Source organism: Anabrus simplex, chromosome 9 (genome assembly GCF_040414725.1).
Source record: "Anabrus simplex isolate iqAnaSimp1 chromosome 9, ASM4041472v1, whole genome shotgun sequence".
Lineage (NCBI taxonomy): Eukaryota > Metazoa > Arthropoda > Insecta > Orthoptera > Tettigoniidae > Anabrus > Anabrus simplex.
In genome coordinates, this window is record NC_090273.1 from 116,381,545 (window position 1) to 116,404,460 (window position 22,916).

The 22,916-nt window shown below is 39.6% G+C and overlaps 2 protein-coding genes across 6 annotated transcripts in view; one reads left to right on the plus strand and one right to left on the minus strand.

The window, feature by feature from the left end:
* LOC136881280 (coiled-coil domain-containing protein 134) overlaps positions 1–15,606 on the minus strand; it is a 35,753-nt gene extending 20,147 nt beyond the window's left edge. Inside the window, exons 1-4 of one of the 5 annotated variants that reach the window (XM_067154063.2) lie at positions 15,340–15,606; positions 624–745; positions 443–530; positions 185–363 (exon numbers count right to left, since the gene is read on the minus strand). In XM_067154063.2, coding sequence (XP_067010164.2) covers positions 185–363; positions 443–530; positions 624–745; positions 15,340–15,469 — 519 coding nt within the window. In that variant the 5' untranslated portion in view covers positions 15,470–15,606. Of the gene's footprint in view, positions 1–184; positions 364–442; positions 531–623; positions 746–15,325 lie in introns of all 5 variants that reach the window. The other 4 variants (XM_067154064.2, XM_067154067.2, XM_067154066.2 and 1 more) reach the window with 4 other exon arrangements.
* Positions 15,607–15,904: 298 nt separating this feature from the next.
* The window catches only part of LOC136880808 (protein YIPF6), a 32,025-nt gene continuing 25,013 nt past the window's right edge, over positions 15,905–22,916 (plus strand). The window contains exons 1-3 of the mRNA XM_067153344.2: positions 15,905–16,023; positions 16,300–16,419; positions 21,207–21,285. Of these exons, the coding sequence (XP_067009445.1) occupies positions 15,976–16,023; positions 16,300–16,419; positions 21,207–21,285 (247 nt within the window). The 5' untranslated portion in view covers positions 15,905–15,975. The remainder of the gene's footprint in view (positions 16,024–16,299; positions 16,420–21,206; positions 21,286–22,916) is intronic.

Sequence of the window (22,916 nt, forward strand, 5' to 3'; positions counted from 1 at the left end):
TAAATTTTTGTAATAAAAGTTGGAAAAAATAAAGGTGTCTATTGCGTGGATAAATCTGGTATTTGTTTGGAGTAAATATAGGATAACTGCTGTAAGTACAGATATTCTGAACAGATAGTGCAGTTTCTCACTTTTATTATAGAACATGACTAAATCCCCTTTCAAATTATTAGACTTCTCTTACCAGGCCTACAAGCACTCTTGTCTGCTTGTCTATGAGTTGAGATTGGTTGGTAAAACCTAAACTCCACTGCAGTATCACCTGCCATTCATGTTTGGAACTCAATACACGGTGAGATATATCTGGAAGATGTAGCAGTATATCCCCAAATAAGGCAGTATTCTCCAGAATGTTTGCCAAGGCTGAAAGTATTAAAAAGTACAAAATACAAGACTGAATATAAATGATTTAATTTAAGTTGATGTCTGAAACAATACTGACCATCACGAACCTTCTCATCAGTTGGAAAACTACTAATTCCAGGAACATAGCCCGAACTTTCCAAAACTACCCTACTGCTCTGAAGAACCTAAAATTGCACAATTTAATTATATATTCAATTTCCAACAAATGAGCACAATTAATAGGCTACGGTAATATACAGACATAAACCAAAGCTTACACTGAAAAGATTGTCCACAATGACATCCACCATTTGATACTGCTTCTCATAGCTTCCCAAGACCAGTAGTCTTTTCACACCATCCAGTTGCTCTGCTCTCCGTTTAATATACAATCTCTTGACTTTTATGTTAAAGAAATTTCCAAGAATGTTGGAAAGTGGTCATTTCACAGTTTTTCACAATATAAAGAAGTGAATTAAACATAGATAGAAACAATGATGTTCTAGTACAAGCTGTATTAGTAAATCAAAAACAGTTCATTATTTTTCAATCATATTGATATTCACAGTCAATGATTTTGAACAGTATTCACATGAGAGAGCCTCCGTGGCTCAGGGGGCAGCACATCTGCCTCTCACCGCAGGGTTCCGTGGTTCAAATCCCGGTCACTCCATGTGAGATTTGTGCTGGGCAAATCCAGGAGAGATGGGAAAGAAATATAAAATGTGACACACAAACTGTGAAAGTATGGCAGCAGGATTATTAGTGTATGGTATATGAACAATGTTCATGAAAAACATCAATAGCTTTGCCCATGTGACTTCTTAGAATCTGATGAAACATCCAGAACTCCCGACAAATCACAGGGCAGCCATAGTCAATTTATCTTTCATTCATGGGGAAATTTAAAGTCCTAGGATGGGACTACCTATTTTCAGAAGATTGGACTGGTGCGACAACGGTAAAGGCATACCAAGTGATGGATTAATGGTTTGGTAGGTGGGTTAAACATAGACGTAGGAGTGAATATAAATGGAAGAAATCCAATAGTTTAAAATACTCTATTCCAACAATAAATAGTCTGAAATTTAACAATAATTAAAGAGAATTAAAAGCTTGATTGTACAAAAATAGTTTATTACTAGAAAAGTTAACATTTTGAATTGAATATAAATACATAAGAAAACTGACACTGAAAGAAAGCGAGTAAAATTGCAAGTCCAAGATTTTAGTTACGGTGTCCTTGACAGAAATCTTTCAGAACACTATCACGAAAAAAGGAATCTTGAACTGATAAATGTTAAGAAAAAGAATCCTGAAATGCCACTAGATTGGAAAAGGTTTCTGAAAGTTGCAGATTTGGTTGAAGTTATAACATTTAATTACATAATTCTGACTGTGTATCTCTTCTTTGAGGAAACAGCACAGTGCTGTTAAAAGTTAAAATATAGAAGGTCTTGAGCAATGCTGGCAGAGCGAATGGTGAGAACTCATGTTGAGTACCAAAAGATCTCGTAGATGAATAAAAGATGGATAAAAATCATCCGCTCCAGGTGGTAATTCGGAGAGACGAACAGGTCAATTAGCCACTGTTGAGTGGTTTGAAACCACCTGCAGCGGCGAGAAAGACGTCAACCTTAGCAATACAGCTGCTAAGCGCTGCCAAGATGAGAAAGGCAAGCGTTGCCATGACGAGAAAAGCAAGCCCCGCTTGTTGCCTACATAGTGTGTACTTCGGACAATGTGCGTGAGGCAAGACTGGCTTGATGATGAATGCAGAGTGCACAAAACAGCTAACTAATAGAATTCAAATAACTGAAAGTTTAAGAACTGACGATCCCAAGACAAAGAGGTGGTTAGTGGTAAAAAACGAGCTGAAGCATGGATGCAATGCAAATATAAAAAATATAATACTACGTTAAATGAGAATGAAACTTCAACAAGATAGAGTGTCAAAATGGAAAGGAACTGTGACATTTAAATCAGTCCACAGATAGGGAGTAGAAAGCAGTTAAGACATTTAATAATAATAATAATAATAATAATAATAATAATAATAATAATAATAATAATAATAAACACAATATTTTTGCGTAAACGCAAACAACTTGTAAAGCAGAAAAAGAGACTTAATCGTGTCATATTAACCTTCAAGCCTGTGCAAGAACTACTGCACATTTTCAATGCAATTATTTTCAAGAGCTTTTCATAATTATGGTACCAGTATCTACAAATTTTCTTGTAATATTAAAATCTGTGTTCCTCAGCAATTTGACCCATAGTTCCTCCAGCACTCAGGCAATTGTTAAAACCAATCAAGCTGCAGTGCTATGTACTTTTTATCCTTTAAGCACGGTACAGTGAAACCCCTATAATACATTATCCTGCATATTGTTTTTTTTTTTTCATGCCTTTGTCGGCAGGACCTAGTGTTTACACTGCACTGAGTCTTCTGGTATGGGCTAGAGCAATTTTGTTACTTTCATAAATCTGTCTCTGTCTTATCCTTGGCTTTGACAATATGAAAGTGACTGAGGTATGAGCAATGCTAGTAATGCCATTCCTTCTGCAGCCAGTCCCTGCTATGAATGGTGTGAAACTGTTGCTCATAGGGTCGGTTGGTGCATGCATTTCAGTGGGCTTGGCAGACTGATATGTAATAGCAACTTCTTGCTCGGTGAGGAAAGCAACGGGAAACTACCTTACTCCTCATTTCCCTAGTACGCCTCTACAGTGATGCCTAGGCCATCTATGGCAGCTCATGGTGGAACTGTTGAGGATCCAACCAGCCTTCGGGCTGATGACTTAACATACATACATTGTTTTTTCTCAAGTCCCTACACAACTCATATACAAAACCTTCAAAATTTACCTCATATATTAAGCTTCTATCCCAAAGTTTGCAACATTTTTGTAACACTAGGTACTCTTTTGCTGGTAATCACCCAAACCAAATTGTGCAGCTTTCCTTTAGATCTTTTCCAGTTCTTGTATCAAGTAATCCTGGTGTGGGTCCTATACACTGTAACCATACTCTAAGTGGGGTCTTGCAAGAGACTTACATGCCCTTTCCTTCACATCCTTACTACAACCCCTAAATATCCTCATAACCATATGAAGAGATCTGTAATCTTTATTTCCAACCTCATCAATAGATAAGATAATAGGCAACTTGATGTCTTTGGAGTGTACAGACCAGGAAAGGGTAGCGCTGACATGGATTCAGAATTATTTGATAAGATAATCAGCTATGTAGGAAACGACATGGAAAGGAATGTGATTGTAGCGGGAGATCTGAATTTACCAAATGTCATTTGGGAAGGAAATATAAACAACAGAAAGCATATCCAACGAATGGCAAATAAGCTAATATGGGAAGGACAGCTGATTCAGAAAGTGATGGAACCTACAAGAGGGAAAAATATCCTGGACATGGTTCTGATAAAACCAGATGAGCTCTATAGAGAAACGAATGTAATAGATGGTATTAGTGATCACGAAGCTGTTTTTGTTGTAGTAAAAAATAAATGTGATAGAAAGGAAGGTTTTAAAAGTAGGGCTATTAGGCAGTACCACATGGCTGATAAAGCAGGCATGAGGCAGTTTTAAAAAAGTAATTATGATCGGTGGATAACGGTAAATAAGAATGTAAACAGACTCTGGGATGGGTTTAAAGAAATTGTTGAGGAATGTGAAAATGGGTTTGTACCTTTAAAGGTGGTAAGGAATGATAAAGACCCACCTTACTATAACAGAGAAATAAAGAGACTAAGAAGGAGGTGCAAATTGGAAAGAAATAGAGTTAGAAATGGCTGTGGAAGTAAGAAGAAATTGAAGGAACTTACTAGGAAATTGAATCTAGCAAAGAAGGCAGCTAAGGATAACATGATGGCAAGCATAACTGGCAGTCATACAAATTTTAGCGAAAAATGGAAGGGTATGTATAGGTACTTTAAGGCAGAAACAGGTTCCGAGAGGGACATTCCAGGAATAATTAATGAACAAGGGCAGTGTGAGGATCTTCAAAAGGCAGAAGTATTCAGTCAGCAGTACGTAAAGATTGTTTGTTACAAGGATAATGTCCAGATAGAGAAGGTGACTAATGCTAAAGAAGTATTAAAATTTACGTATGATAACAATGATATTTACAATAAGATACAAACGTTGAAAACTAGAAAAGCGGCTGGCATTGATAAGATTTCTGGGGATATACTAAAGACAATGGGTTGGGATACAGTACCATATCTGAAGTACTTATTTGATTATTGTTTGGTTGAAGGAGCTATACCAAATGAATGGAGAGTTGCTATAGTAGCCCCTGTGTATAAAGGAAGGGGTGATAGACATAAAGCTGAAAATTACAGACCAGTAAGTTTGTGACATGCGTTATATGTAAGCTTTGGGAAGGCATTCTTTCTGATTACATTAGACATGTTTGCAAAATTAATAACTGGTTCGATAGAAGGCAATTCAGTTATCGCAGTGAAGCTCAACTTGTAGGATTCCAGCAAGATATAACAGATATTTTGGATTCTGCAGGTCAAATGGACTGTATCGCGATTGATCTGTATAAAGCATTTGATAGGGTGGATCATGAGACACTACTGGCAAAAATGAGTGCAATTGGACTAGACAAAAGAATGACTGAATGGGTTGCTATATTTCTAGAAAATAGATCTCGGAGAATTAGAGTAGGCGAAACTTTATCTGACCTTGTAATAATTAAGAGGAGAATTCCTCAAGGCAGTATTATTAGACCTTTATGTTTTCTTATATATATAAATGATTTGAGTAAAGGAGTGGAATCAGAGGTAAGGCATTTTGCAGATGATGTTATTCTCTATAGAGTAATTAATAAGTTAAAAGATTGTGAGCAACTCCAAAATGACCTCGATAATGTTGTGAGATGGATAGTAGGCAATGGTATGATGATAAACGGGGTTAAAAGTCAAGTTGTGAGTTTCACAAATAGGAATAGTCCTGTGAGTTTTTATTACTGCGTTGATGGGGTGAAAGTTCCTTTTGGGGATCATGATGTTATTGGGGTAATCACATAAATGGGATTGTAAATAAAGGATACAGATCTTTGCACATGGTTATGAGGGTGTTTAGGGGTTGTAGCAAGGATGTAAAGGAGAGGGCTTATAAGTCTCTGGTAAGACCCCAACTAGAGTATGGTTCCAGTGTATGTGACCCTCACCAGGATTACTTGATTCAAGAACTGGAAAAAATCCAAAGAAAAGCAGCTCTATTTGTTCTGGGTGATTTCTGACAAAAGAGTAGCGTTACAAAAATGTTGCAAAGTTTGGGCTGGGAAGAACTGGGAGAAAGGAGATGAGCTGCTTGACTGAGTGGTATGTTCAGAGCTGTCAGCTGTCAGAGCTGTGGAATGACATTAGTAGACGAATAAGTTTGAGTAACGTCTTTAAAAGCAGGAAAGATCCCAATATGAAGATAATAATAATAATAATAATAATAATAATAATAATAATAATAATAATAATAATAATAATAATAATAATAATAATCGTATGGCCTCAGCTACCGTGTGCAGACATTTCAATTTGACGCCATCTGGCTGTCTGCTCATCAATTTCGACGTTCCGTTTTACTCTAGGCCCCCACTAGATGGCAGACCGAGTAAACCGAAACTGTCTTGGGCGTCTATGGCTGAGATTTAATGAATTTTGTCGGGTAAACACCAAATGTGTCACCAGAGATCTTTTACATGCCGACATCGTACGACATGGAGTGTCGAATGGACTTTTTTCCGCCCTTCAAAAATCCGACTACCTCTGCCGGGTTTGAACCCGCTATCTTGGGATCCGGAGGCCGACACTCTACCGCTGATCCACAGGGGCAGCTAATATGAAGATAAAGTTGGAATACAAGAGGACAAATTGGGGCAAATATTCATTTATAGGAAGGAGAGTTAGGGATTGGAATAACTTACCAAGGGAGATGTTCAATAAATTTTTTATTTCTTTGCAATCATTTAAGAAAAGGCTAGGAAAACAACAGATAGGGAATCTGCCACCTAGGCGACTGCCCTAAATGCAGATCAGTATTGATTGACTGACTGATTACTCCAATGAACATCTTTACTTATATTATATAACACCAGTGGCATATGCTGGGATTAAGACATGGGTTACCACTAGACTTGGGTTACCTCTTTTCGATGGTTGGTTTAGTGAATGTCAAGCATTCAGCGTTTTGAGCTGCAGCCAACGGAGAAGCCTGCTGTGTTGTCAAGACTGCTTTACAGACTACTGCCCCGGCCTCTGCTACTGCCAATGCTCAAACCCTGATCAGTGGAGATGATAGCCTAAGGTTTAGCAAATGAAAGTCTGGCTTTGTGGCTAAATGGATACAATGTTTGCCTTTGGTCCGATGGCCCCGGTTCAGTTTCCAGAATCAACCCCCTCATACTGTTAATTCCCCTCACTTGAGGACTGGGTGTTTATGATGTCTTCGCCATTCATTTTATCCCCATTACGTGAACACCAAGCCTATATAGATGCCATGCCCCATTATTATTATTATTATTATTATTATTATTATTATTATTATTATTATTATTATTATTTTATAGCGGTCGTTCCCATTGTTCACTGGTTAATTAGCTTCTTTCGGTGATCAGTGGTGGTGTCCGACACATGATCATGGGTTCGATTCCAACAAAAAAAAACAAAAAAAAAACCACTAAACCTGAAAGATGGCATTTCATTTTAGCAGATCTACCAATAAAAATAAAACTATATTGCTCCTCTAACAGCAGCCCTGCAGTCTCTTCCTACAAGGAAATAAAAGTCGACGGGAGTGAGGAATACCCGCACTCTCTTATCTATATCATTAAGTCAGAAGTATGAGGTTATTTATTATTATTTGGCGTATGATGAATAATGACAACCCATAAACTATTTACACAACCAGTGAAAGATGAGTACAAAGTAAATACAAATTATCATATCTATACAGTCAAAGAAAGCAATTTACAAAGTTTGAAAGTACAAGAAGAAAACACAATATATTTACATTGCTATCCACCTATCAACTCTGACAGTTCATATATACACACTGAGTGCGAGTGATGTACATGTCACTAAATGTGAATGTCCAAACCCGCCACCCACTTCACTGCTTCGGGTGTTGCTGTGTTGAGGTCTTCCATGGTGCCAGTGAAAGCACGGAGTGGACATTCCTGCACTACATGTTTCATTGTTTGTCGAACCTCCCCACAATCACAGTATGGAGAAACTGACCAGCCCCAGGTGTGTAAAGTGGATGCTGTTCTACCTACTCCACATCTCATGCGGTTTAGTCTACTCCAGGTGCAACGTGGCAGATCAAAGCCTGCCAGCTTTGTGGATGGGTTATTAATATCCACTATTGCCCGAGCTGGGGATAAAGACCACTCTGTTAACCATTTAGAGGTGGGGTTGAATTCACTAGATGTTATCTTCACGGTTGTCTTCCAAGCAGGCTGGCGAGACTTCAGGCGTGTGCATTTCTGTCTGATATCCTCATGAACAGGTAGACGTTCATTCTTTAGCATTCTGGTCCATAGCTGAAAAAGGGCCGTCTGTCTCCTGATATGTGGAGGTAGTATATTGCTGAGAACCGGTAACCACTGGGTCGGTGTAGCACGAAGTGTACCAGTTATGATTCGCATGGTTTGACGAAGTTGTGAATCTACTAGCTGTGTGTGAGCACTGTTAAGCCAAACACCAGAGCAGTATTCTGCTGCAGAATAGACTAAGGCCAGAGATGTTGTCCTTAATGTGTTTCCATCCGCTCCCCAGTAAGTTCCAGCCAATCGTTGGAGAATGTTATTACGACTTTTTAGTTTGTTGGCGGTTTTCTGCAGATGATTTTTGTACGTAAGAGACCTGTCCAATGTTACTCCTAAGTAACTGGGATTGGCACAATATTGTAGTTCATGGCCCTTGAAGAATACCCTTGGATGGTGGTTTGCTTCTGCGTTGTTCAGATGGAATGTAGATGTCACTGTTTTCTGTGGATTGGGATGAAGGTACCATCTTTGAAAGTAGTCATCCAACAGTTCAAGGTCTCGGTTAAGAACTATTTCAGCTTCTGCGAAGTTGGGTCGTTGAATTGTAAGGCAAATATCATCCGCATATACGAACTTTCGGGACACTGTTTCAGGCAGGTCGTGTATGTATAAGTTGAAGAGAGTAGGAGATAGAACCAACCCTTGAGGCAGACCATTGTTGACTTTGTGGAATTTGCTTCTGTTGTGTTCTGAATGAACTTGAAATAGTCGGTTGCTTAACATTCTGTCAATTAGTGTAGTAATTTTTACGCAAGGAACAGCTTTAATCAGTTTAAGCATAAGACCTTCCCTCCAGACTGTGTCATATGCAGCTGTAAGATCTAAGAAGACAGAGACGCTTTTCAATTTCTTCTCAAAACCAACCTCCAGATATGTGGTCAAGGACAGTACTTGGTCACTGCAGTCACGGCTGGGTCGAAATCCTGCTTGTTCAACTGGAAGGAATGCTTCGATGGCAGGTGCTATTCGGTTTAGTATCAGTCTTTCTAATAACTTGTAGGTGACGCAGAGTAGAGCTATAGGTCGATAGCTTTGTGGGAGAGTTGGATCCTTTCCTGGTTTCAGAAGGGCAATAATTTTTGACTTCTTGAAGATTGGGGGAAGTCTTCCTGACTGAAGTATGGAGCTGAAGAATGCAGCAAGCCATCTTCTTGTAGCTGGACCACAGTTTTTTAGTAGTTCTGGGTAGATTCCATCTAGTCCTGCAGCTTTGCCATTTCGGAGTGATTTTAATCCCTCATCGACCTCTTGTGATGTGAAAGGTTGTGAATAGGTTGCGTTCGGTTGTGTTTCTCGTTTTGCCCGTTTAAGCTCAGTTTTAACCCATTTCGTGGTCAGTTTATTCCTTGTTGTTTTAGAGGTGGAAACGAGGTGATTTGCTATTGCTTCTACCTTGATTGGGGAATGTTGCTTTGGTGGTATGGATGTGGAATCTAATTTTCGAATAAGTGACCATGCTTTTCTGCTGGAATGGGTGAAATTCATGTCTTTTACAGTCTTCACCCACTTCTCTTTTCTAGCAAGATCAAGTGATTGTAGTAAATCTGTTGCTTTCTCGTGACTGCTATTTTCTTCGAATTCCTTACTCAGTCTGCTGGACTCTTCACTCCATCCCGGTATACAGTCTTTACGGAATCCTCTAGGAATATAGGTTTTTGCTGCTGATTTTATTAAGCCAACAAACCTCATGTATGAGGTGAGGAAGTATATATGATGAGTAACGCATGGTTAATAGTTAGCAGTGGCGATCTGATGGACCGAAGCCTAGAACACCTATCCTCCGCCGGTCCCCACTCCTATCCGATATCCAGCAGCAAGCCACGTGTGGCGAATCGAGGGGAGAGGGGCAAGAGTCTGGGCTGCAATATCAGTCTCCGATGCCTTGCTCTCAGAAATATGTGCGACGTTTTTCCTCACTGCTTTCAAGTTTTGTAAATAGAACACTGTTTCAGGTGCTTACATTACAATGTGCTTTACACTTCCATCATTCTCAATTGAGATTTGGGCTTCACAGATAGCCTTGGTAGCCCTCAGTAAAGGTCACTGTATACAGGTAGGCCTACTTACAGTGATCCCCATGAGGTACTTTCACCCCCATCAACACAGTAATTCAAACTGAGAGGACTTTTCATCCTGTTTACAATAATTTATTTTTAGCATATATGTTGAGCGAAGCAAATTTAGCACCACTGGTTTAGGAGTTTATATTGTGCCATAGTTGGTAATGACAGTTATCGAGGTAATGGATTATGGAAGCGATGCTATACTGAATTACTCAGCTAATACCAGTGTTCCTTTAGCCCATATTTTGGAAAATGTTGCTCAGTCTGCTGTCCACCTCACAGCATTGTCAAGGGCGTCCTGCAATCGCTCATAATCCTGTAAATTATTTACTACTCTATACGATAGGCAGGTGACACTGTAGATGTATTCTACCACCCCCACCCTCAGGGATTTACAAACACTGCCTTTGAAATAATTCCAAGTAAATGAACAGTGATCTCCCCAGAAATTTTAGTCAGCCAGGTGGCAGAAATGAGTAACCGAGTGGGGAATAATACTTACAAAATGAAATGAAATGAAAATCCACAGCCTGTTTCCAGTCATTCGACCGGCTCAGGAATGGAATGAATGAAGCCCCTATCTAGCGGTGGGGATAGGAATTGTGCCAGCTGCCGAAGCCTGTCGCACTCCTCTGGGGCAATGATGAATGAAAGATGAAATGAAATGATATTCGAGAGTGTTGCTGGAATGAAATATGACAGGGAAAGCCGGAGTACCCGGAGAAAAACCTGCCCGCCTCCGCTTTGTCTAGCACAAATAGCACATGGAATGACCGGGATTTGACCACGGAACCCAGCAGCGAGAGGTCGGTGCGCTGCCGCCTGAGCCATGGAGGCTCTAAATATGATATTATCTGCTGTTTTTCCCCTCAGGGCATTAACAATAATATATTAATCATATCAAAGACTAGACTTGCATCAAGCAACACCGAACAACTCTTCAAGTTAGCTAAAGAAAGAGGTGCTTTCTCACCAACGTTTGGGGGACCGGATATGACACTTGCAGAAGAAGTGTTCTATTGCTCGTTCATAACCATGTATCTCTGGGACTTTTTCACTCGGTTGCTGTGGAGTGCCATGCGGTCTTGTAATGTCGTGTGGAATCGAGTGCTCGTATGCAATTCCACGCAAGTCCATACACTGCTCGCACACGACACTACAAGATAGTTAAATTAAACCTTTAAACTCCAATGTAATTGATACAATTATGCTGTTTATAATGTTATCATTAAAATACAGTATTTATGTTTTAATTTGGAGCACCCTACGACTCAAATATGTATTAATATTATATACCGGTAACTAGCACATATCTATGTTACGTTAGCCAGGCAGTCTGTAAAAACGGCAGGGCGGTACGCCCAATAAAAAGGTCCTAGGGAGAACACTCATCTTTATGGATGAGAGTCCCAAACTTAAAAGTGAATAATAATAATAATAATAATAATATATATTGTGCCCTACAGGACCTTATGGTTCCGGCCAGGCGAATGCCGGTCTCGAACCCAGAGTACAGTAGTGAAAGAACTCCCACAAATGTGAGCTTGTGCACATAGTCTTACGTGAACACATATCCACGCTCGGCCGCACAATCGCGCACTTCTCAGGGATGACAAGGGAGAACAAAGGGCAATATTAAGATAAAACACTAGGATATGTGTCTAATCAGGTAAGAATCAGCTAAAATAAATGAAAAAAAAAAAATCTAACAGAAAACATCGCTGCATTCAAAGTTTACAATCAGGGATTTATTACATAAAAATATACTATTTACAAATATAAGAGCTTTCAAATATGATTGGGGTAAAGATAATGTTGAGCCGATGACAACCAGTTCACTGCCTTCACGAAACAGCTCTGCTGTAACAAGCATGTTACAATTGTGAGAGTAATGGAATCAATAGAAAATAGATATCTGCTGAAATACACATCTAACAGTAATTACCATAAACTTTACTATGCCTCTTACCATCGAACCCCAGTGCAAACAAATATAAACACATAATGTACAGTGCCCTGACCCGGTCTCGAACCCTGGTCCCATGAAAAGCAAGGCGTTGAATATTCATATACAAACTATATAAAAGGAACACAACCAACATGTCCAAGGGGTCAATATCAAACGGGCCAGTGTTAAAATTAAAGTAGAACAAACAGAACAAAAATCTCTCCCTGCGTTCAAAACATCAAGGTCGTCTTCTACCCCTTACACACTCGACAAGTTGCAGACAGCCATATAACCAAGTTTTCAAGACTGTGACGTCAGGCACAATAACCCTCACCAGCCAAGCACTCGACAAGCGGCAGTCCACATAATTTATGAGCCCAGCTGACTGACTGCGTGCTACGAAACTTCGCCTTTCAAAGTACCTCACATAATCTGGCTGCTAAAAGCACTCTTTTAAATACACACGGGCTATCCGCCCTCATCTCAATATCACCAGCAATATAACAAATCTTATTTCCGCCTCCCATGGGCTCAACCTTGATAATACAAAGGCACAATACAGTAAGCTATAATCACATGGCCATAATAAGGCATCTCAAATGCATCCAATACACTCTCAAACTGTGCTGGGGCTCTCTCATATCAATTCATACAGTCAGCTACATGCATAATGCCCACATCTCTCAAACATTCGGACTCGCTCGCCCTGTCAGTAAAGCTAGGTGAATTACGGGGTAAATCCTGGTCTCAACTATACAGCCTACGTCTGCAGAGACAAATGCCTAAACGCGACACAATAAACAGTGCCTGCCTGTTCGACTAACCTACCATGACCAAGGGAGTTCGACCTAACCCATGAAGATAACACGTACTCTAATATAATACTATCGAAATGAAATATAAACACACCAACAAGGAATCTACAACTATCATCTACCCTAATGTACGGGGTTCGAGCTTGAGGCCTAGCTCTTTATCACCAAGAATTTTCCTACCATAAACTAACCTGTTGGCTGACGGCCCCCCTATTCCTATCTAAATTTAAATGACATGCTTGAAACAGAATTGGAAAGCTCTGACCTTATATGATTGATGACATGACGGAGCAGCCCTTCCTGTGGACCACTGAATTTACCACATCATGACAAACTGCGACGCTTGCAGCAAATACTGGTGAACAATTGGAGACATTCTATCTTGCGTGACTCCTTCGTACAGCTCCTTAGATGGTTGGAAGATGTCCCCTTCGATGTCGCGCTGATCAGGTACGCCCAACGTTCCTGGATCGATTCCCGATGTCGTGCCAGCTTCAGCTCCCGTTGTGGCTTCCTCGCAATGATGATGTAGAAGCTCGTTCTGGCTTGATGCAGGGGTAACTGAAAACAAATTTCCTTATTACAGACTGTCCAGACTCAATGCCTGTTTCCACCAATATTGTGCCTCACACGTTACATTGACCAAGTCTTGTTCTGAATTTTAAACCTGGTACACTATAGTTTCTTCACCACTCTTAGTAACACTGTTATTCCATCCTTTCACTCGGACAACATGTAGTGCTATAAGAACTACCCTGAGCCTACATTTATTCTAGCATTACGTCAGTTACAACTTGACCTCACAGAAATATGAAGCTACTAGTTCATCAGTCTATTATAGGCAGTACCTCATCTCACCATAGCATATCGATACAGGTAATATCAAGAATTTAGCTGAATATGCAAGTTGATTACTTACTTCCTCGCAGATTCAGTAGTATTAGTTGTATGTGCAGCTCAAAGATAAAACGTTGTTCTCGGTACCAACTTGCAGCATGACGACTTCGTTCAAGCAGCCTTACGGTCAGAGAATGAGGCTGATGTGCCAGGCGGCCTTGCATTTATAATCAGGTTGGCGTAGCCACGCCGCTTGATCGCGTGCAGGATACGCGCGCCCGCGACTCGAAGTTTTCCCACACAAAGCACGTCAAGTACCCTACTTAACGAATGCATTTATGATTGCAGCCCTAATGCATATCAAAATTAAGCATAAATTATGCAAGTTGCAATTCTTGTATCAGATCCAATGCATCTCTTTCGTAACCAAAGATATTAATTTAATTCTTTCTTCCCTCCGAAGGTTAGTTTTGCCGGGATCCGGGAAGTGTCCCCAATCTTCATTAAGAGGCTTGGCTTGGGACATAACTCCCTTTAATGAGGTTCTGGAGATTTTCATAATGACGCTCTAGCTCTCTTCACACGAGAACGCTTCTTCTGGAATCTTTTATGAAATAAACTATAAGACAATGACTTCATGGGTGGTCTCAGGTAATCCCAATATCTAATGCTAAAATCTATACTATTGGTCCATGAACAGAATGGTTCAATATATTACGGTATATAATTTTTCTTACAAGTTGCTCTACATCGCACCGACACAGATCGGTTTTCTGGAGACAATGGGATATGAAAAGAGTAGGAGTGGGAAGGAAGCAGTCGTGGTGTTAATTAAGGTACAGCTCCAGCATTTGCCTGGTCCTCGGAGGTCCGGGTGCGATTCCCAGTACTGCCAGAAATTTAAGACCAGCAGGAGGGCTGGTATGTGGTTGAAATGGTACATGCAGCATACCTCCATTGGGGGTGTGCCTAAAAAGAGCTGCACCACCTTAGGATGAGGACACGAGTTATTTGCCTGGTGTGAACATGGGAAACCACGGAAAACCATCTTCAGGGCTGCCGACAGTGGGGTTTGAACCCACTATCTCCCGAATGCAAGCTCACAGCTGCGTGCCCTTAACCACTCGGGGTAATAATAATAATAATAATAATGAAAGTGACAGAGGTATGAGTGATGCTAGTAATACCACTCCTTAAGCAACCAGTCCCTGTTATGAATGGTGTGAAAATATCGCTCATTGGGTCGGTTGGTGCATGCACTTCAGTGGGCTTGGCAGACTGATATGTAATAGCAACTTCTGGCTCAGTCAGGAAAGCAATGGAAAACTCCCTCCCTCCTCATTTCCCTAGTACGCCTCTTCATTGACGCCTAGGCTATTTAAGACAGCCATTGGCAGAGTTGTGGAGGATCAAACCAGCCTTCGGGCTGAATAACCAACATACACACAACAATAATAATAATAATAATAATAATAATAATAATAATAATAATAATAATAATAATAATAATAATAATTGGACTGAGGAGAGAAAGGAACAGGGATTACTCTGTAAAAGTTACAGCCCGAGGAATGAGAAAGTTGGAATGACGTGGTCCATAGCTAGCCGAAACTTGATGAATGAATGAATAAAAGTTTTAAATGCCCCTTCTATTGCGAAGAAACTGCGACGAAAAGGGCCAGGCAATATAGGACCAATTAATCGATGAATTCTTTAAAAGTAAAATTATATGTCAGGAAACATTTCAAAGGATACACATCTGCTCTGCATGTGCGGATACACGTTCTTCGTCGTAAGTCGCATGTTCTGCACTAGCCTTTTCTCCAGCATTTTGAGCAGCGGTAGTACTGATGCAATAAACAGCGATAATAACACCAAGCATCATGCGCCTTTATGACTTATAATAGCAAATGTACACTTCTTGGTCTCAAGAAACGCCAGGCAAATTAAATCTTTACACAATTACGCTGACAATGCTCCGATAACTACACCCGAAAGAGGGATGTGTACGATTCATTGCAAATAAACGCTGCCGGTTTCTGCCATACTTTTGTGGTTACTCAGTACCAATAGAACGGGTTTGAAATGTATCATGTTTTACAAATTTTTATGAAGGATGTATCAAGAAAATATCTTCTTCTAATGTTTGAAGACCAAAAATTTATTAGTTGAGGGGAATAACAGAATTTCAACTAGGTAGAATGCACATTTCTGTACATGATTAAAGTTTAGTTGTAGTTGTAGCATTGGCTACATTTGAAATGGCAAGGCAAAGATATTCAAAATCAAAGATAATTCTAAGGATTAAGCATATCTCACTCTTTGGACCACTTGACAAATAAACGGAGGGGACCTGACCTGGCCACCTGGCTGAGCTGCGGTGCGGATGTCATGTCATCAACAACCATGGCGATGGGAGGAGGGGACACGAAAGTCGACGTACGTATTTTGATTTCTCAGTGTGTTAGTTGACATGCACACCATTTGGTTTTAGTTTCAGAAATACTGTAGTTAATTATTTGCTCAAGCATACTTAATTTGGTGTCTGTTAAGTTACGAATACTTTTACTTCAATTCTATGCTTGTAGCCTTGGCAGAGATGTACTGTCAGATATTCCCGATTTGTAGGTTATGTTAAAATGAAACGTAGAACGAAAACCTTGGGTATTTCCAACTATCGACCACTACGAAAATATCTCTTTGGAAATGTTTTAGATGTTCGACGATTTTGGGAGCTCGGTGGAGGGGGAAATGATAGTTCCCAATCAACAGAGAAATCAACAACAAGGCAAGCCGGAATTTAACACCCTCGATGAGCCAATAAGAGATACTGTGGTAAGTATTATATTAGCTTCTTGATTGTAACTTGAAAATGCATTTCCCCTTGGAGTAGTGAACCCTATTTCCCTTTCCGTATAAAATAGAGTTTCTCAATATCGGAAATTATTTATAAGCAAATTTAAAGGCTAGGTTACTTATTCAGTATCTTTCTAGGCCTAGTTTATTGTTGTCAGTTAAGACTGACTTTAAACAACTCTCTATAACACTATTTTTTGCTGAACTTTCAATCTCTACATCCATTACAATCCCTTCATATTCTTCGGTCAAAGGTAACGTTGAATTTTGGGGTAAAACTCTCAAAGGGGGTGTGGGTGGTACTGGCATCCCGACCTATGACTACCCAGCTCGACCAATGTTGATGTTTACATATACACTCATATAGGCTTGCAAACTGTTATCAGTACATATACTATCACCCAGGTCGCATTTGCCATTGTTGGATCAAAATCAACATAGTGTTTCTAGGTGCTCTAATTATATATATTTTTCCATCAGTGTTTTTTGCCATATTTGCTGTCTTTGACAGGTCAGCATTATTGGTAGTTTAGGTAAATAGAGAAAAGCATATGATTCACAGTTGGAGTGAAAGTATGAATATGACTGTCTTGTCTGTCTGTCTCTCTCTCTCTCTCTCTCTCTCTCTCTCTCTCTCTAAAAGGACAGGCTCCTTACTAAATAAACTAGTATGGTTACCTGAAAGTAGAGTAGCACAAAAAGTGTGAAATATGTTGATGCTTCTGAGTAGCTTAAAATTATTTGCTCTGTTAGTGGTGGGTCATCAGCCCAAAGGCTGGTTGGATCTTCAAATAGCACCACTAAAGGTTTGTGGTTAGGCCTATATGGAAACAGCAAAAACTGATGGTGGCACAAAAGTGTTAGTGGAAAATATTAATATTGTTATTTTATTTACCACAATTCTATACAGAAATATGGAAGGTCTAGTTTAAAGGGTGATCCCCATGTACACACAATTTCTCACTGCTCATTCATTCTCTCTATCAAGAGATAAATCACCCATTCATTTACTCATTCCTATGTTTGCATACTTCCTTTCACCCTACCAGCCTCACTCATTCTCTCCCATACTTCATTTCACTCCACCAGTCTCCCATTCTCTCATTTCCCCACACACTTGCATATACATGCAGCAGTTCCTTTAAGTGACATTTTTCTTATTTGCAACTGAAATTTTGGAAGAGGCAAGTTCTTGACATCCCCTGAGAGTGAGTTTTATAGCTTTGCAGAGTGCCAAGAAAAACCCTTCTGGGCGGCAGAAGTATGGGCGAAATATAAGCTGCGCTCTGCGCATTCTTACTTCTAACATCATGTACAATATCTACAAGAATAATGATTAATTATTAATAAAGTGCTCGTGCATAGAATCCGTATTAGTTAAGGGTGTACTCATTCCTCCTGGTGACGGTTTGAACCTCCGTGGCATAATCTTCAGGATCTTAGTGTTGAATATCCATCATCTTGAGTCCTGCAGATAGCTAATCCATAAATCCTGATGTCTTCATCTTGGCACAGTGAATCCGGATTCCCTGCTACACACAGTCACAGTTACGGGATATTGTCGGTACTGAACACTTGAGAAATATGTGCACTGTTCCGGTACAATTTTTCTGTTCTCTATTGGGAGTTACTAATTGGTGAATCTTTATCCGTTCAAACTCCACTGTCAGCAGCCCTGAAGATGGTTTTCCGTGGTTTCCGATTTTCACACCAGGCAAATGCTGGGGCTGTACTTTAAGGTCATGGCGGCTTCCTTCCCATTTCTATCCCATCGTCACCATGAAACCTATCTATGTCGGTGTGACATAAAGCAAATTGTAAAAAAAAAATTTAAAAAAATTTTTTTTTAACCCTCACGGCTTTGTGTATTTTAGTTATGCTCGTGTATGTGTTCCAAAGTTTACAGTTCACACAATGATGCACCGCATTACATGCAGATAACTTTGGAATTGTTAAATGATTAACAAAGTTTATAATGTTCACGAGGAAAATGTTTTGCACCAGATAGCACCGCGGCTTTTGGAAGAATAACTTGAAAGTTTATAATGTTCGCAAAGAAATGTCTGACATCAAAAGATGTTTAGGTCGCACTCTGTCTCTCGGAAGATTGAACTAGAAGGTGGGTGTTAGCCTAGCTTATATCAAGAAAGGTCCACGATGGCTGAAAGTGTACCTCCATGACTTGGTGGTAACAAGTCGCTTCATTAATAACGGAAATATCGGTGAGGCAGTATGCTCTACAGATGGTTAGCATATTCCAATAATTTTTTATTGTATGCATAAGTAGAATTGATTGTCCAGTTTCTCGTATTCAGCCTCGTGTCCTTTGCTCACTCCAGTCAAGCAGGGGAACTCCTGGCTTAGACATCTGGTCAGCAGATGTTGGAGTGGGGTTTCCTTTGTGGTGCAAGTTGCTCCTACTGCATAATTTGAATAAATCAATAACATCTAGTACATGTCTCCTGGTAATTTTTTTTTTCTGAAAGTTATACTGATGCACTATATGACCTTTGGTTAATTAATGTCCAGATCTATGAGTTAATTGAATTGTTGCATAAAAAACTGGGCTGGCAATCTTGCAAAATATCGGCTCGGGATGTTAGTTCCTTACAGTAACCGCCCTTGTGACGAGGTTGCGTGGTTTTTGTTCGACTTTGGGCACCTTCTGACCTTCTGTTGCAAACTCAGGCTAATTCACTCACTCATGGGTGGAAAATTTCATCAGTTCTAGCTTTGCACGTCCCTCTTTGTCTTGGTGTGTGCCAAACACAAAAACATTACTTTAAAATATAAAATTTGTGTAAAGGGATCGCTGGTTCGAGTCACTGGCCGGGTATGATATATCTACAGGGTGTAATTGAAGTACATGAAGTCTGTAAAACTGGTGGTAGAAGATGGTATTCTAAGCATACATCTTCAAAAATGTTACTCCTATCTTTATTAGTGTAGGAGAAATTAAATCACAAAACTTCAGTCGATGTTTATGAGAAGTCAGAAAGCTGGATACTCCTTGTCAACACGGCTGATTTTTCCAAGTCGCCCTTCTTTCCAACGCCGTGCAGTGTTTGTAGAGTCTGATCATTGGCGTGTGCTACCAGAACAACAATGCTGGGATAACAAGCAGCTCTCCTTTTTAAAAGGAAATATATATGTGAGAAGTGTTATTGTTGGGATGACAATTCCACTTGAATTACTGAGCTTGAGAAATGAGTGAGATGTTGCCTCTTTTAAATTAACCGCACTATCTACGAAAAAAATGGTTTCGTCGACCGAAAGCAAGCGGCTGGGGTTGGTCACTTTGTGCACCTCTTGTAAATGAGCAACTTACTTAAGAATGCACATTAGTCCACATCGTACAATTTTCTTTCGCCATTTATTCATCAGCACAGCGATGAGCTTTATTTTCTTTCATTTCATTCCTTAGCCCTCTGTATAGTGAGGAGCTTTATGTTCTGTTTGGCTATGAAGGGAAAGCAATTGCCTCAAAGACAGACATGTGGCAAAACTCATTAGTGGTATGTTCTATCCAGGCACCAGCTAAGTGCGGGCATTTTGTTGCCTTGCGGGGCCTTGTTTACACGTCTCATATTTAGGCCCCCCTAATAACATTTTCTGTTTCATCAAAAAGCACTGGTAGTGTTTGACTGGCCAACATCATTTGCTGTTCCTAACTGAAAAGTTGCCAGAGACTCTGGATGACATTCCTCTGCACATACGAAGAAATGTGTGGTCTTTTCACAATGGTGCGCCCCCTCACATTAGACTTAGAACTTAAGACATGACTTTTTCAGGCCAGTGAATTGGTTGAAATGGTTCAGTTTGGTGACCGGCCCGAAGCCCTGATTTAAATCCCTTGTATTTTTATTTCTGGGGCCATATGAAGGAACTAATGTACAGGATTGAGGTGCATGTACTATGTAGAGTTGTAAAAAAGAAGTTCTAACATGGAAATAAAACCTTTCCAGACCCATGTCCACATAAAAGGTTTTCTTCTTCTATGTGTGTGAGGAATTTGTCCTGAAAGTTTGGCCTACCTTATTTTTTTTTTGAGAATAAGCAAGGTATTAAAGGTAATTATTGTCGTCGTCATCATTGTCATCATCAGCATTTCCCTTTATCCAGCTCCGCCTTCCTGTTTGACAGTATAAATAATGTAACTTGCTTAAGAGTGCACATTAGTCCACATCGTACAATAATATTTCGGCGTTTAAACTTGCGCTGGGGACATGCAGTTTTCACCTTAGCATTCTACTGCCTCCCACGAATATTCCTACCAAATTTCAACCGAATCCAAGTGAAACACATGTGTTCCCTCGTTAGTGATAATATGTGATAATAGGTTATCTTATTTTATATGTTTATAGTACTGTGGTAGTATAACACTGTAGTGTATATTGGACCAAATCCTTTTATATATTGCCTATAATGTATATTAAAAAAGAAACGACACCTTTCTGTCCATTTTAGAATGTGAAACCTTAATTAACCTAGTTATCTTTCTTTGTATTTGTGACTGGAAAATTGTTTGACCTTTCAATTCATCTTTCTGAATTTATCAAATAATTGCTTGTTGTTTTACCTTTTGTTCTTTATTTGATTAACGTATGGTTCCATTTATCTTCTGATAATAAGATACACTGTAACATATGTCTGGAATGCTTTATCTACAGAGCAACCTCAGTCGAGGGAAAGCTGAATAGCATATACTGTTTTTAAAAAAAATGGTTTTTATACCTGAGTAAATTAACTTATGTTATTTGTTTTAGCTAAGAGATGTCAAAGCTGTAGGTGTTAAATTCTTCCATGTCCTTTACCCCAAAGAAAAGAAGAGCTTGCTTAAAGAATGTAAGTAAATTTTTATTCATAGATGTTTATTATTCGTCCCTCATAATTTATTGATGTAAAGGACTTTGTGAATTGAGGATAATGATGCTTATTGTTTTAGAACCTTAACTCTAAAGTTATTGGCCTTCCTCCCGAGCTGGAGATCATTATAGTACATTGACAACTTCCATTTTATGCCCCTTTCTGAGCTGTGCATGCATGTCTTGTACAATAAGAGTAGATAAGTTAGGATTAACACATTTGAGCCTTTTCATTTCTTTGATAAAACAGTTACATTAAAAAGTAAGTGTACATATAGCATAAATATATCTTCTACATAGAAATTTCCCCACCTAATGTTTGGCCTGTATTTCATTCCTAATTCACCACAGTGATATAGCTTGGTGAGGGTGATTGTTGTACATACATATTCCATGTCGTTCCATCTATACGATGGGTCGGCGAATGAAGCCCCTCCACCAACTTCTGTCTTCTTCTTCAATGTTGTCCCAGTCCCCTCCTCGTTGCTGAATGTCGTTTTTCACCATGTCTGTATATCGCATTCTTTGCCGCCTTCTTGCCCAACTGCAAATCATACATTTTTCTGGGTATGCGATCAGGATCCATCCTTCGCACGTGACCATACCATTTGAGTCTACGCAGAGTTACGTTATCCTGCATTCTGCCAACCTGAGCCATGTCCCTGATGTTCTCAGTACGAATTTTATCTCGTCTTGTTTTGCCAACCATCGCTTGGACAAATCTCATTTCAGCTGCCTGAATCCTTGCTTCATCCTTTTCCCTCATGGTCCAGGTCTCCCTCCCATATGTCAAAATTGGCATGTAATAAGTCAGATAAATTGCTCCCTTACATTTCAATGGTACTTTTGGGTTCCATATTAGGTCTCGGACAACTCTATAGAATGTTCCTCCAGCTTGAATCCTGCTGGTAAGTTCCTCTTCAATGAAGCCTGTTACTGATATCATGCTTTCTAGATATTTGAATTTGTTGGACATCTTGAGTTGTTTACCCTGTATTTCAATGTAAATTGTTGTGTTAAGGACATAACAGGATGACTTTCTTAATAACTTGTGTTATGGTGTCCATCACAATAGTAAAAAACATCAGAGAGATCCTTCATGAAAGTGAGCTGTCAAGAGTCCTGCAGGGCACTGCACTTGGCTGCTGGTGTTGGTGTAAAGCATTTTTTTCTCGTTGATGTATACTTCAGAAACTTGATGATCATAATGATCATACCAAATCAGTAATATAATTCTCAATCAGATGCTTTTTCAAGGTCAAAGAATGCCGGATATGGTGGTTTCCTTTTCTTATGATGTTTCTCTGTCAGTGGGCGCACTCTGCTGCACCCCTTCACAAGTCCATATTGCTTAGCTGAAAGCTGGACTTTTCTTTGCAATCTGTCATCAAGGATACACTCAAAGATTTTCATGGTGTTGAGAGGAGCTGTATTGGCCAGTAGTTGACACATTCAGCAGGGTACCCTTGCTGCCCTTGAAAATTGGTACTGCGGTACTGTAATATTTATAATGCAACTTCATCTACCATATTTTATTTTATATTCTTCTGTGCAAATGTTATAGTGTGTTTTTAAAGTTGTTTTAAAGTTATATTTCATATTCATCCATGC